At 42.5% G+C, this 16,121-nt stretch overlaps 1 protein-coding gene across 4 annotated transcripts in view; it reads right to left on the bottom strand.

The window, feature by feature from the left end:
- The window catches only part of NPNT (nephronectin), a 64,932-nt gene that overhangs the window by 32,087 nt on the left and 16,724 nt on the right, over positions 1 to 16,121 (bottom strand). Inside the window, exons 3-5 of one of the 4 annotated variants that reach the window (XM_079990226.1) lie at positions 9,105 to 9,155; positions 5,925 to 6,017; positions 1,809 to 1,901 (exon numbers count right to left, since the gene is read on the bottom strand). In XM_079990226.1, coding sequence (XP_079846352.1) covers positions 1,809 to 1,901; positions 5,925 to 6,017; positions 9,105 to 9,155 — 237 coding nt within the window. The remainder of the gene's footprint in view (positions 1 to 1,808; positions 1,902 to 5,924; positions 6,018 to 9,104; positions 9,156 to 16,121) is intronic. The other 3 variants (XM_079990227.1, XM_079990228.1, XM_079990229.1) reach the window with 3 other exon arrangements.

Raw genomic sequence — 16,121 nt, 5'->3', positions numbered from 1 at the left:
ACAAGTGTATGGAGGACACAGCCTGGGGCTGTTTAAAAAAAGCATAGGGAGAGATTCATGTCACACCTTGTGTCACATCTCAAGTACCATCCAACGAATGGCTTTGACACTACTGAGAAGACTTTCCCCACAGAGGAGATGCTATAGTGTGAATTGCAGGGGGGAGGGCAATGGTCACAATTTGTCAGCAACAGGTGATCCTGGACTGAAGTGTGAGCACAATTTTCCCAACAACAAAAGCACCTGCACCCAGCAGCCCTCCTTTTCCAACCACCACCAAGGATCCCTAGCAAAAACACAGCACTGCTCAAGAGTGTTCAGATTTTGATCGTCAGCTTCAAACTGTACTGTGCCAGCGAGCATCACAAACAATCGGGAGCAAGGATCTGTGTGGCTTGATGCAACTTTTAAGAATTGGTTGTTGCTGGCGCTGTCTCGAAGGACAGTGGAGTGGGCCTCTGGGGGTGAAGTCAAACCACTGTTTTAGCAGTACTGAAGTGACGTCCCTGCGGGCGCAAGCCTGGGCAATGTGTTTAGAGGTCCTCGGCTGCCCAGGCAACAAGTCCCACCCCACCTCAGCTTCTCTGATTTGGTCCAAAAGGAAAGCAAAGCAATACGTTCGGCACCAGCTTGGCTTCAGGAATTGCCAGAAGGAGGCGTACAAGATGCCATCCATCTTGGGGACTCCAATCCGGATTTGTGCAGAGTTTACTCCTTTCCCTGTTCTTCTCCTGAAGATATCCCACAAGGCAGTGGAGATTTAGGATCAGATTTTTCCTTATCCTAGAAGGGCTATCTTCCCAGGTTGATGAGCTCCATCTGCTCCTTGCTTCCCCCTACAGCGTGTACAGAAAATGCCTTCTTGACTGTTGTTCTAATACCAAGTCAAGTTATTTAACCATCCATCCCAGTGCTGTCTTCTCTGCCTGGGAGTGGCTCAGGAAGAGACCTCAAACAGAGATACTCCTGTTTGAAACCCTCAGGAGCCATTCCCAGTCAGCGTAGGCAATAGCGAGATGGATCAATGATTTGACTTCAGATATGGCAGCTTTTTAATGTCTACTTATGCTCCTAACTGGAGATTCAGTAACTGAACATGGTCATTCTGCATGCAGAACATGTGCTCTGCCACTGAGCTATGACCACTCTTCCTCAGATATTAATGCCTATGTCAGGATGGCATTTAATGCTGTAAGTTGCAAGACTGCCTGTATTGGTCATGTGTCACTGCCATTCCCACAGTACATGTTATGTTTTACATGCATTAAACATGCTAACCCAGACATTAATATCTGTGTCAGAACTACCCCAATATTAAAGATTATTAAATAAAATTCTTCGGCCTATTTCAATCAGACTGTTTCCTTAACCAATGCAGGATTTGGGTTTTCTTGTATTTTGTTTTTAGTGCTTTGGTATTTTATGGATTTGTAAGTTGCTTTGAGACTTTGTGAAAAGTGATGAATAAATGTAAATAACAACTATGGCAACAGACTGTTTTCTTGGTCTGAAAAAGAGCTTAGAAAAAGCAGCATGTGTCGTAAAAGATCTGAGTAGGAAGGGAACTATGAGAGCAAATGAAGAGAATTGTCTAAGGTCAAGCCTTTCCAGGAGAGAGAATTGCAGCCTCAAGAAAGTGTCAAAGCAAAGTCGCTTTGCATGCCAATTATATTGCAGGCTGGGCTTTCACATGGCAGCCAAAATAAGTTCATTGTCCTTTCAGCACACTTGCAAGAGGTTTCATGGTGGGGGTTTAAAGCCGTGCAGGTGGAAGGAACGCACCACCTGAAGTAAAGGATTGTCCTCACCCCTCCACGGGAAATGTGTTGCATGATGATCTGGAGGGCTGAAAAAATGTGGTTCACTGGGCCAGTCGTGTGAGGTTGCATATGGGTGGTCAGCTTCACATGTTGAGGAGAAGGCATAGCAGAAGTCAAAAGACCGAGACCCAGTAAAACAACATGGCAAATACCATCAAATACCTGTATGTGCAGGCATGGAGCTCTGGATCAGGAGAATTTTAGGCGTATCCCGTTATAGACCTTCACACTGAACACCAAGCGAACTACAGATTGCACATGAAAAGTCTTTTGCATGTAACTTATGCTTCCCTCCTAATCCAGAGGTGGAAGTGCTTACTTTCTGGGGAGAATCAGCAGATATTCATGGCTATTTTACCCTTTCTTTGCATACAGATTCTGTCCACCTAGTATTCTATCCCACCCCCAACAGTTTAAAATCATTTCCCCTATGTCAATTCCAAAAGCAGAGATGACACTAGCTAGTGGCTGAGTGGCCTGCCCTCTGGGAAAGCTGTTTCAGGGAAGAATTAGTGACCACAGGCCAGTATGTCTGTTATCTTAGCCAGCACACAAATGGATCCACAGGTTTGCCTCCTAGTTCTACTGTAAGATTTGTCGAGGTCCTGCTGATTCTTTGCACTGTGACTATTTCAGATTACTATTTCAAATCAAATGTAAGTGACCACTTATATGTCATAAAAAGAGGAAATGCGTCATCATCACCACCATAAAAAAGGAATGACACTATATAAATAGAATGCAATAGAACGGTAGAGTTGGAAGGATCATCTAGTCTCAACCCCCTGCAATGCAGAAATATGCAGCTGTCCCATGTGGGGATTGAACCTGCAACCTTGGCATTATCAGCACCATGCTCTATCCAACTGAGCTATCTCCCACAGTATTACTATAAATCAAGTAGAAATCCAATACGTCTCATAGTGGGAAAGTCTGTTACCAGGTAACCTGTGTGCCTGCTTAGTCTATTCTCCAGGTGTGAATGGCTGGTGGGCAACTTCAAGGCCCCCACTCTCCCTTCTTCTGACCATCTTTAAGCCAGACATGGGCCGGTCAAATAGAGGACTGTCCTCTGCAAAGTAGGATACATGGCTACCATGCAGTGGCGTAGCGTGGGGGGGTGCAGGGGGGGCCAGCTGCACCGGGCGCAACATCTGGGGGTTAGGGAAATCCACGGGTTAGGGGGCGCAAATCCACGGGTTAGGTGGTGCAAATCCATGGGTTAGGGGGCGCAAATTACTTGCCTTGCCCCGGGTGCTGATAACCCACGCTACGCCACTGCTACCATGCAAATGTGTTATGACAAAAACAAATGTGAAAGTCACTGAAAAAGTACATGGTAGATTTTCTATTTTCTACTCACTCAATTTACTGTACAATCCTATGAGAACATCTATGCATCTGGCCTCACTTCAGGTAAAGGTGTATAGGATTATAGCCTAAGGCAGCAGTTCTAATGCACACCCTCTACCCTTAGGACTTTACAGATCCACCACAGAATCACAACCCAGTTGCTCACAGCATCGGCTGTTGGCTATTTGGCAGTATGGTAGCGCTGCAGAGAGCTTGCTGGGGAGACCATGCATTAAAAAGAAAGGGACTCAAAAATAACTTAAGCAAGGTTTTAATTACAAAAAACAAAAACTCCATTTACACTAAATACATCAACAAACCAGACCCAACCACCAACCCAACCCCCAGGGGAATGGGAGAGCTAGGTGCTGCTCCTTATATACTACATGCAAATGCTGACACACCTTAATCAATGCAACTCGGCAGCACCTGCTATGTTTCACAGCTGTAAAGCTGGGTCTCGTTATCTTGCTCTGGCCCTTGCTCTGGCCCCTTAAAGACATACACATTAGGTGGAACAATGATGAACCTTTACATTTAAAGTAACCATTCAACATCAGCTGCCACAAGTGGGAAATTTTAATGTCTTCAGCTCAGCTAAGTTGGGGAAAGGAGAAGAATTTGGAAGTCATGTATGCAATCAATTAATTAATTAATGCAAGCAATTGATCACATAAACATCATTATTTCATTTCAAAGTTCTGTGTTTAGTGTGCAAGAAATGGAAATAAATGTTAAATGCCCTGCCTTACGAAAAGGAATTGTCTTCCACTTGCTAATGAGAAGACCCTTAAATGTGTTTAACACACAAACACTTGCACATTTATAGAACTCTGTTATAAAGGGAATGCACAGGAATTGTAGCCTTTGGGGATTATGACAATCATAAATGCAGTGAAAATAAATTGCCACAGACAACACCATTCGGTTGGAGCTGGACAACTCCATCTGATCTCATTTCCAGCAGGAGAACTTTTATTTGATGATGGTGCGATAATAATTTAGAGAGACATTTCCCATTCAGGAAAGGCCATTCATATTACAAAATGACATTGACCTATAATAGAGCCAGGCAGTGGGTGCCAAAGAAAGCAACAGTAATTACACCCATCCGGCCGCTTGACGTGTGATCTGCAGATCTGCCTCATAAGTACGGTTAGTTTAAAATATAGGCAACTCTTTGCAGCCAGGGCTAGAGGAGTGAACAGCTTCATCTGGTCAGGTAGGGTGTTGGGCCCTATTGCAAAGCTCTAATTGATCCCTGTTGAAATCAATGAGAGGAAGAGCATATCAAAGCCACTGGGCATGGAGGTAAATGTGTCTTTGTGTTCAACATGCAGGTTTTTAACAAATGCAGATAGTATCAGTACAAGCACAGTCCTCACCCCATACATCAGCTGATTCTATTCTATTCTATTCACCCCATACATCAGCTGATTCTAAAATCTCACTGGAAAGCTCCTCATTGAAATGAATTGGAGTCCTATGATTAAGTAGCAGATTTGTCAACAGCATGCTGTGTATAATCTAAAATCAGCATGAGCTTTCTTCTCTCTGTTGAGCTCGTTTCACAACAGCTCCTCAGTTTTTGATATTTTAAATTGCTGCGGACCTACAGTATCTTTGTGGTGGACACTTCTGAGAGCTGAAGTTCTAGAATAAAAGCAATACATAACAACATTTCTCCCAAAAGTAAAACAATATATATAGCAAAGTGCCTGTAAGATGGAGAAAAAGAAGGAAGCAGAGGAAATGAGGTCACAGGGAGGGTGGGCTTAGATTCCCCATGAATCCGTCAAGAAAGGATGAATATATCCAAACAAATGAGTTTTTAAAAGCATTTAGAAATCATTATGCCATCAGAGGATTAGTAACTCTCAGGCAACACAGTTCTGTACAGCACCACCTTACTCAAATTGTCAGGTTTTCTAAAACACTCGTTTGCTTTTCTGTAATGAGCTTAGGAAAGCTTTATCAAGGCTAGCTGGAGAGAGTGGCTGTGACTTCCTTAAGTACCTGGCAGTGCTCAGCACTATATAAAATAATACTTTGGGGAGAAGTGAATAAAAATAGTGTAATATGTTGACAATACTGGTCATTTTAAACAACACTGTTCTTTTTCATTATAATATGACTGGGGTCATTGTTGGTAGTTTGCTATTACAAAGTGAAACTGGAATTATTATTATTATTATTATTATTATTATTATTATTATTATACTTTAAATTAGCATGGGGATTTGCTTTCATAACAGCAAGGTCCTTGTTACCTAAATCAAAACCAGCATTTTAAGTTTTAGGCCTTACAGCTGATCTTGGAAAGGAACCAATCTTGTACCTCTAACAACAAAAGCACTTTTTTTTAATACTTTCATAAAATGGATTGTGCTGGGATACAGTATTACCAACTCCCAAGTGGGTGTCTTTGAGAAGGGTTGAAGCTCTAATTCAATTCAAGTAGGTGATTGGTGCTGTGATTTTCATGCAGGGAGACCTAGAAACTCCAGTTCATAAACTGCATCTGGCAGGAAATGACCGCCATAGATATTTTCCCACCAGTTCTTCTTGGGCATCACCAATAGGGCTGCAAATATATGAACCAGCTTTCACCCTGCTAAATTCAGCAGTATGTCAGCTGACCCAAGGGCAGTTGAAACTTGAACTAGCTGCAGAACATTTAGTTCAAGTTTCAATTGCTCTTTTCAGTACCTTGAAGCAATACCACATTCCTTAAAATAACATAAATCTTACCTTGATTGCATGTTTTCCCAGTGTATCCTGGATGACACTTGCACTTGTTTGGTCCAACACATTCCCCATGTTTACATCCAGGCTGACATACAGCTGTGAATACACGTAAGCGGACTTGTCACTCTTCTTGTCAAACTGAGGTGCACAAACATTATTTGATTATAATGCATTTGATGCAGTGGTCTTATTCACATGAAATGCTACACCAAACCATGGTTTAGTGAAACTTACTGAGCAAATATCATGGCTGACTTTGCTCCTCCTCTGGGCCTGTTGCTGCCATGCTACCCTGAGCTAAGGCATGGTTTGAACCTGGGCTTGTGGTTTGTGTCACTCCCAACAATCCGCAAGCTTGTCCTTTGCCTACAGGTTGTGGTTTGTTTGGGGGATGTGCCATGAGCCCAATTTTGGACATAATGTGCATAATGCATAGCTCCAGGTACTTGGGGAGCAGCAGCACAGGGTGATGATGGAAGCAGCTGGATTTCCTCACCCTTGCTAAACCATAGTTTAGGGCCAGTGAGAAGTAAAGGAGAGAGTTGGAGCACAGAAGTGATGGGAAGAAGCAGTGCTCAATGCTTTCCTGTTCACCACTTTTCTGCTACAACTCTCCCCTGCCGCCCAATATGCTTCCATTAAAATACACACAAACAAGGGGGGAAATGGCTAGCCTCACTTTTAAGCAATTTAATTTAAAATGCAAAATATAACATGTGGGTTGCTGAGGGAATGTATTGTATGTCCACTACAACTTCCAATGGCACTATGAAGAACCAGTAAAAAAGGATATTGCAAAATAATAGGCCTATGCATGTCTACAACTAAGCTGCATTGAGTGCATTGGGATTTACGGTATGCCCAGATGTGGCTGGGGCAATGCAGCCAGATGGGCGGGGTATGAATAATAAAATTATTATCATTATCAGATATGTATAGGCTTGCAAGCTAAGTGTAGTGTGTATAGAGTTACAGCCTAAGAGTCCATACATTCATACCATAATAAGGTGATAGTTATTAAAAGGAATTTTTAAAATATATCCTACAGATGCATGCATTGTGTATGTTTTATGCATATTTCGGAATGCCATGTTTGAACTTTTCCTGCTGTTAAAACTTAACCAGATGTATCTGGACACATGTTGGGTCCCTCTTTCACCATATATACCAGTACATAGCCTCATGATCCAGTGTTGGTTCATTATTTGTAGGCAAGGAAGAAGCTTTCAATTAAATGAAGAGTAGCCCTTAAAAGCTTCTCTAGACAGGCACTGCAAATGTATTTTCTTGTCAAAAGCATCTCCATGTATCCAGTATGGATGACACTGAAAACATGGAACTTGATAGGTTGGCAGTGACATTTCCTGAATTTTCTATGAAAAGTTAGTGCATAAAATATCACATTTCTAGAGTACAGGATTGGTGGGGAAGCAACCTAAGTCAATGATTAAACTGCCCTTTCTGATTAAGGGACACATAACTATCCTAGTTGTGCTATTAGTTTAAGTTTTCTTAATCCAAATAAAAAATAATATGTAAGTTTATAAAACACATGCTTCATTCATGAAATGTATTTTATTATAAAGCCATTGTAATGGTTTGATGTGCACATTTACAACCTTTTAATGTGCTTTCCCAAAACTTTATTGCGGGCAGCTGGCCTTTAATCTTTAAGCATTTCTCTCTCTCTCTCATATTGGAATGACAGTGCCAAATGTTGGACATATGCTTCCATATGCAATGGGGAGAAGCACTGGAGAACTAAACTTGTGGCCATCTTAAATAAAACAGGTATTGGAATTCCAATCACCCACCATATTATGGCATTATTATTAGGATTGTGTATGAGAAAACCAGCGCAAACAACATGCTGCTACTGTTTTTGAAAATGGCTTTCATACTGCACATACAGTTGCTTTACCAAAAAATAAAAATCAAGTCCCAGGTACCTAACCAGCTAAGCTACTTACATTTTATGTAGCAGTAAATCAATATTGCACATCAAGATAATATATGACAAACATTCCGTTGTATGGTACATAATGTTGGAACACCTCCAGGAAAGTTCAGTGCAAATTACTCATACACCAAAGTCTGAAGCAGTATTTCCCAAATCTTATGTTGCAACAGAGGCTGAAATTGGCTTCAAAAAATTAAGCCACCATGTTGGATGAGTTCACCATTTTTCCCCCACAAGAGCTGGGAGGCTCTGGGGCAGATTTGATCCTCATTCTCTGCCAATATTTGGTCAAATGGCATCAGTCCAGGAGCCCTTGTTGTGCCTTGCATTAAAACTGACAGGTGTGAGGAAATCTCACATTCATCAACCTTGCTCAGAAGGCACAATCGCATCCCTAAGCCTAGCTGACTAGGCAAAAGAGACACCAGAAACCAGAAGGCAGCCTCTTGTTCTGTGAGCTGATTGATAAAATACGTATGCTCACCAGAGTGTGTCTGAAAACTCAACATGGCAAGTGGAGTTGGGGTTCCCAGTTTTCATAAAAAGTAGAAGGAATCAAACAATTGTTTTAAAATGTATACCATGCCAATCATGTGCCCCCTTCCTCTGCTTGTTTACTGGGAAGCTCTGCTAAATTAAACTGAACTTTCTTTCAAAAAGTATTCAAAAGAAAGTCCAATTGAATCCAGTGGGGCTTGCTCCCGAGTACTCGTGCAGAGCAGCTCTATGCTTATTTACTCAGAAGAAATAAGTCTTGCTATACTTAATGGGTCTCTCTCCCAGGTAAGTGTGTATGGGTGTGTGCTACTCACAACGATTTCAAGTCACAATGAGGTAAGACCTCTTTAATAAATTGTAAATATATTACAAAACATATTAATAGCATCCATAAAGGGATAAAGCAAAGTATTTGGATCTTAAAAGCTAATCATTTAAATATCAAATCATATATATATATATATACACACACACACACACACACACACACATATATATATACATACATACATATATATATATATATATATATATAAAATGTCTACATTAGTCATTAAATACATTCGTGAAGTGCTGCTATCACCCTAAAATAATAAGCAAAGTAATTACATGCATATTTCTTGTTGGGTTGTTATATCATTCTTGCGCTCCATGCATGACTTTAGAGATCATGCCTCCAAAACACCATCTTGCCAAAATTATTTTGAGAAATATGTTCAGCTAACCTTTGGGCTGGCACCTTATCCTGGCTATTCTCTGCCTTAAGATGTAGAAAGCTGCAAAACAAATGTCCATAAAAAGCAATTCCAGCTTTTTGTGTTTCCCTGCAAGGAGGATGGACTTGGCTTGGATTTTATCAACTTGCTACATTCCTGGTGACTTACACACATTCAACATTCAGAGCTTTTCTTCTGAAATAAAAAAAATAAACTGGGACACGTTTAAAAATAGAAATGTCTTATGTCACTATCTTGTTATGAGACGTCTGCAAACAGATGTTGCAATGCACTCTCTATGAAAGTTACAAAAAGGAATGATGTTGTGCTATTCTTATTTCACCCATCAAAGAATTCCAAGTAAACAGGGAATAGGACAGTGTTTCCCCCCACTTCCAGCAGCAAAGGCATGCACCAATCCGCAGTCTAAATGTAATGCATCTTACAGAACAGTGTTGGGTTGTGGGGTTTTTTTTGCCTTTAAAGAGACAGTATCCCTTCATATCCTATAATAACAGATTTCCCCCTAATTGTCTTCAGGGTGCTAACTCTGGTTAAACTGACATCACTTGCAACTTGAATAGATTTTTAACAGTTGGGGACCAATAAAGGAACCAGCCGTCTTTTCATTCTGGTTTTCATTAAACCTAAATAATGCTTTCGGTCCACAAACCCTTTCGACTTCCATAATGACAATTCACGTGAAAGGCAGATCGCCGTACTGTAGAATCAAATGGAAATTAGATGAAATATGTTTGGCTTCAAATACTCTGCCATGCCCCAACAGCTGATTATAGTACTGGATTATTTAAAAACATGCAAAATATCAAGTCCAGATTTTGTTTTATTGCATTAACAAGATGGGATTGCAACACATCTGGAGCCTAAGAGTTCGACTTCAGTATCACTTGTGTGAGTTTAAATTCTGATTTAAAGAGGAAGTTCTGACTCAAAGCCAGACCCTGATGAAGCTCAAGGCCAAGTGCTCACTTCTACCTTTTCAAGGAGTGTGGCCAGCAGGGCTTATCCTGCTCTGCATTGCAACATGCACCCCCTATATGTACACCATATTGTGTGAACCATCTGTCCAACACTGATGGAACAGTTTGCCAATAAAACAGCAGCATGTGGTTTGGAGGGGAAGTTTCAAAGAGGCACACCGGCATGGCTTTTTGCCCCCTAAAATATCTGCTACTGAAGGCCACTTTTGCTCCTGGGCACATGTCTCTCTGTGTTGGTGCTGAAGCAGCAGGATTGGATAGATATGAGAGGAAAAGGTAAGTCTCTTTAAAGGTTAAGGGACCCCTGACATTAGGCCCAGTCGTGGCCGACTCTGGGGTTGTGGGCTCATCTCACTTTATTGGCCGAGGGAGCCGGCGTACAGCTTCCGGGTCAGGTGGCCAGCATGACTAAGCCGCTTCTGGCGAACTAGAGCAGCGCACGGAAACGCCGTTTACCTTCCCACCAGAGCAGTACCTATTTGTCCACTTGCACTTTGACGTGCTTTAGAACTGCTAGGTTGGCAGGAGCAGGGACCGAGCAACAAGAGCTCACCCCGTTGTGGGGATTCGAACCACCGACCTTCTGATTGGCAAGCCCTAGGCTCTGTGGTTTAACCCACAGTGCCACCCGTGTCCCAAGACCTCCTAAATGTAGGACAGTACAAAACAATACAGCCAAATTTCACATATATACCTTTTGTCCTGAGTTTTGTCGGAAAGCAAATGGTGCCAATTACGTGTATGGGGAAAATGGGTCTGTGTGCACATGGGGAAGGATACTGTTTCCTTAATACACAATTCATTCTTCCGCAGTGTTTTGCTTAAAATACATTTTGCTGTTTTAAAGCAACACGCTGGGGATGGGGGGGGGGAGCGGAACAGAATAGCAGAACCTCATTTTTGACATAAACATAACAATGCAGTTCTGTACTATAGGTACAGCATAGTTAAAGATTCACGAATTGAAGTATAAAGAGTTAAAATAAGAGTCCCAAATTAAACAGCTCTTTTAGGGAGAAAGGTCTATTCCAGGTCATCTTCAAGACCATCATTTAATTTCTATTTAAGAGTTCAGATTAGGGCATATTTAGTTATTATACAGAATTGCATTTATGTTCAAGCACACAACCCCCCCCCCAAAAAAAACAACAACTAGTGGCTTCCCCACCCCCCACCCACCCCAATATCTGTAACTCATGAAGGAATTTCCTATGGGCAACATTCAAAAACGATCCCAACAATTAAGCATAAACATGCATGAAAAGGAATATAAATAATTTGCAATGGCAGAATCTAGCATGTATTTTTATCCCCAAAGCATAAAGGAGGAACAGCAGTTTCTAGAGTGTTGTTTCTTTGCAGCTATAGCAAGAAGGCAGAAGCATGCAGAGCTCTTGGTTATATAGCAGCATCTCCAGCACCCTCCATAATCGCTTTCACAAGCTCTGAACTTTCTTACATGCATTCTACTGCAAGTAGAATATCCTGCACAGATTAAAGAGTCACGCTCTTAATCTCAGGGAGGTGGGTTTGAGCCCCACACCTGGCAAAAGATTATTGTCAGTGGGTCCTTTCAACTCTACAGTTCTATGATTGAGTGTTTTGTTGAAGAAGGCTAAGCAATGCAGCCAGTTATTACACTATATTTTCATTATTAAGGATATTTTACTGGTGGTGACTTTAAAAACAACAACTTTGGGTTGTATCCAGTGTCATGTTTAGTCACTTAGCAGTACGCATGCTCTGCTGGTGAAATGTTTGGCACTTGCAAAATGTTGCTACACAAGAGAATGCATAAGAAGATTGCCGAGGACTTTGTTGCACAACAGACTGTGCAACCTGTTGCACAACAAGTTTCCACTAGTGCAACTGTTGCACTGGACCTTTCTGTTGTGCAACATTAAAGCTCACCCATCCACTAGTGCAAGAGCCTGTTTGCTGGCAGATAGATGCTATTGGATGCAGCCCTTTGTTTTATTCTTTAACCGTTAGCTCAGTTGGTGTTAAAAGCTACATTCTGGTCCATCAGGAGCTTTTTCAGATGTTGCTCAGTGTCACTTGTAGTAGAAAAGTGTCCCTGAAATACAGCTTGCTCAGTGCTGCTGAGCTTTCCCTGCAACGTATAGCCTCAGGGTTGTGTTAGGTCTCCCCTAAGTTCAGTGATGCAGTGGGCAGGGAGAGGAGAAGTACCAGAGTTTTTCCTCAGAGCTGAAGCAATGGTGCCCTCATAAATGGGTGTGGGGCACTCCACTTTTTCTAATAATGACAACCCTGTGAGGTAGGCTAGGCTCAGATAGTGACTGGCCCAAGGTCTGATCAGGGATGTGAACCCAAGCTTCACCACTGTACCACTCTTCATCAGCTTCCTATCCTATGACTGTCAGCGCATCCCAGTAAATTAGGTATTTATGCTATGCATTGCTGCTGTGTGTGTGTGTCTGCGTGCACTTGTATGTGTGTTGGGCTCAACACTGTTGGGCTCTCCTTGGGGGTGTTAACAATGGACTCTCCTTAGGAGATAATACTCAAGGTTTGAGAAACACTGAGCTAGGCATAAGCAAGATTCTTCCAGAGATACTTGCAGTCTATCATTAAGGGGTGACAATTATTTCCCCTGACCATACTCTAAAAGCATGACATAGACCTGTGTTCTCAGTGTAAGGGCATCTTGTGGTCCTGAAATGACCAGAACAAAGCCAGTCAAGTTCAAAAACTTGAGATTACATTCTTTAAAAATCTGTGAACTGTTCTGCTTGCCATGCTTACATTTTTAGAAAGAAGTCCACTATTGCTCTGAAGATGGAGCAACTTTAAAGGCCACATGTGCAACATAGCTTGATTTGTTAAAGCTGCTGTGCAAACAACAAGCAATAATCAGGCATGCAGGTCAGCCCAGAATAGGTTCATCTTACCAAAATAACAACAAAGGCATTTTAAAACTATGTTACAAAGAACCCTGAGGCTCCATGTAAGCTTCTCAGAGGTTTCTAAATGAGAAGATCAATAATGATAGGCAGGTTTCTCTGAAAGACAGCTTGAATGTCCATATATTGGTCCATATATTTAGCATGCTCTCTCGTTTCTCATAGTGCTATTGTACAGCTCAGCAGGCCTGCCGGAATTCTGTGCAAGCTGACAAGACCCTAAGTTAGTGATGGCCATTAACTTCAATAGGTCTACTCTGAGAAATATTTGTTGAATACAATCCAAAAGCTAAGAAATAAAATAAGTAAAAAAAAAACAATTTAAAATCATATAGCAGCTAGCATATCACTTTACAATTTGCTGCAACAGGCAAAAAAATTCATTAACTGGTCCACCAAGACCTTCAGCAATTTTCAAGTGGTCCAGGTGCAAAAATTTGGGAATCACTTTATTTGCTGTTGAGTGGTACACAAATTCTGTTAAACAAATAAATAAAATAAAAATATGTGTAGTAGATTGAGCAGAACTGTCACTCCCATTCAGGGGGGAGGGAGAAAGACACTCAGAAATGATGTAACCCATATGCCTTATATTCAGCTATCTTTGCAAGTAGCCTTTCGTTCACCCAGCTCCTTAACTGCCTGGCATGCTAAGACCTTAATGTAATCGTAGCCAGTATGCAATAGTATCACATAAATACACCATTTGTGTCATCTAGTCACTTAACGTATTCCAGGCATTGCTGATTTCTAATTAAGGGGCAGCTTCTCAGCTGATGCAAAGCAACATTACTTTATAGCCTTCATCATGTAGACAAAGGGAGACGGACACAGTTTTGCCTTCCTGCACAGGGCTGGGGAACTGGGACCAAATTAAAGGACAAGTGGATTCTGAATATACACTAGAGGTGTGGTCTTCCAGATGTTAGACTCCCAGAATGGCTAATGGTCAGGGGTGATGTGGCTGAAGTCCGGCAACATCTGGAGGACCACAGGTTCCCCATTTCTCTCCGATATCCACAATGTTCTAGAAATCCATGTCTTTCAACCAAGTCATGCTTGCCTCCATCTGACAGCACTAACAACTCTTCTCAAATTTATGTTGAGCCGAACCTGCCTTTGCCCCATTTCAGTGCAGCACCAATGCTTTGTGCAACACTAGCCCTGACCGGAGGGACGCGGGTAGCACTGTGGGTTAAACCATAGAGCCTAGGACTTGCCGACCAGAAGGTCGGCGGTTCGAATCCCCACGACAGGGTAAGCTCCCGTTGCTCGGTTCCTGCTCCTGCCAACCTAGCAGTTTGAAAGCACGTCAAAGTGCTAGTAGATAAATAGGTACTGCTCCAGCGGGAAGGTAAATGGTGTTTCAGTGCGTTGCTCTGGTTCGCCAGAAGCGGCTTAGTCATGCTGGCCACATGACCCGGAAGCTGTACGCCGGCTTCCTCGGCCAATAAAGTGAGATGAGCGCCACAACCCCAGAGTTGGCCATGACTGGACCTAATGGTCAGGGGTCCCTTTAGCTTTACTTTTAGCCCTGACTGGAGAGCCAGAAGCAGATCACAGTCATACACAGTCATGCACTGTCTCCCTTGCCAAGAGCCAGGTCTGCACAGGAGATGGACTTGAGGGTATGCATCCATGGCATGCGGTGAATTTTTTTGTAGGGTAATAGTTCAGGTCAAAGGCGCCAGCTTGTGAAGGCAACTGAGGGCGGGCGATGTCATGCATGTGATATCTTGACATCCTGACGTGAGTGTTGTGCCTCTGTCCCTAAACCAACCAGAACATTCCCGGACTTTAGGAAGGAGGCACCAGGGGAACATTTAGGCGAATAGCCTAATCACCCTAGTCCACTGACCGCACCCAGTGGGATGCATCCATGTTGGGTCAGAGAGACAGAGTGGAGATTTTGCTACTAACCACCTTGACCCCAGCAGTATCTCTGTCCAAGCTGGCAGAGGTGGTCTTGAGTGTGATGCCAGAAACCCACCAGAAGCTTGTCTTGGGAGATTTCAGCATCCATGTGGAGGCTACCTTGTCTGCCCCAGCTCAAGACATAATGGCTGCCATAACAACCATGGGGCTGTCTCAGTACATCACTGACCCAACTCATGAGGCAGACATATCCTCAACCTGGTTTTCATGACTGGGCAGTGGGTTAATGTTTTGGCTGGAGGGGTAGATATTGAAATGATCTCATTATCAAGGACCAACCATTTCCTGGATTCCATCTTGCCCCTAGAAGCCCAAATGACTTTGGCGGCATGGGATGTCTATTTCCAGCTACACCTGCTAGCTACAGCCTAGACAGGGATAGCCTAGCCACTGTGACCCACATTCTAGTGGATTCCAACTTAAACTACTGCAGGGTGTTCTATATGGGCTGGCTTTGAACACAAGCCTGGTCTTATTTATGTGCATATTGGGATGGAAGGGAAATTCCTATTTTCTGTGCAACAACCAAAACTCTTCTTTGCAGTATATAGAAGTGGCGAAGAGTTGGCATGGCTACAGGAAAAACCTTGAGGCACATACCACTCTTCATCTGTATAGGAGCAAGGCCAAATTCTATTCCCTCAAAAATATGAGTGGGAGCTTTGCATTTCAATTGAGTGGGAAAAGGCGGGCCATTTGCGGACCAGCATTTCTGGACACTTTTCAAAGATTTTTCTTCTCTATAGTAAACATGCTGAAAGTTCTTACTGAGGTCAAATATGTCACTACCACACCAGCTTAGTTCCTCAGTGCAGGCCCATGCCACCAGAATGTTCTCAGGTAAAGCTCCCATCTATTTCAATCTTCCTTACACAGGAGGTGGTCTGGTGGATCATGCCCTGGTTTTAGATCACCTGTCCTCAAAGTAAACAGCAGAGGGGAAAGTCTTATCTGAGCATCTATAGATAAGAATTTGCTTTCATTTGGCTTAATGTCCTTCTACGAGTTACACTTCTCTTTTTTGCCCGGATGGAGGACCAAGGGTTAAAACTCAATGTGTTTTGCAAGTTTAGCATATACAGTCAGAAGCACCACTGAGTTCAAGGGAGCTTACTTATCAAATCATAGAATTATAGAGTTGGAAAGGACCACCACCCACCGGCTCA

Source organism: Podarcis cretensis (assembly GCF_951804945.1).
Source record: "Podarcis cretensis genome assembly, chromosome: 9".
NCBI lineage: Eukaryota > Metazoa > Chordata > Lepidosauria > Squamata > Lacertidae > Podarcis > Podarcis cretensis.
Note: the sequence above shows the minus strand (reverse complement) of the source record. Positions and strands in the feature narration are given on the sequence as shown.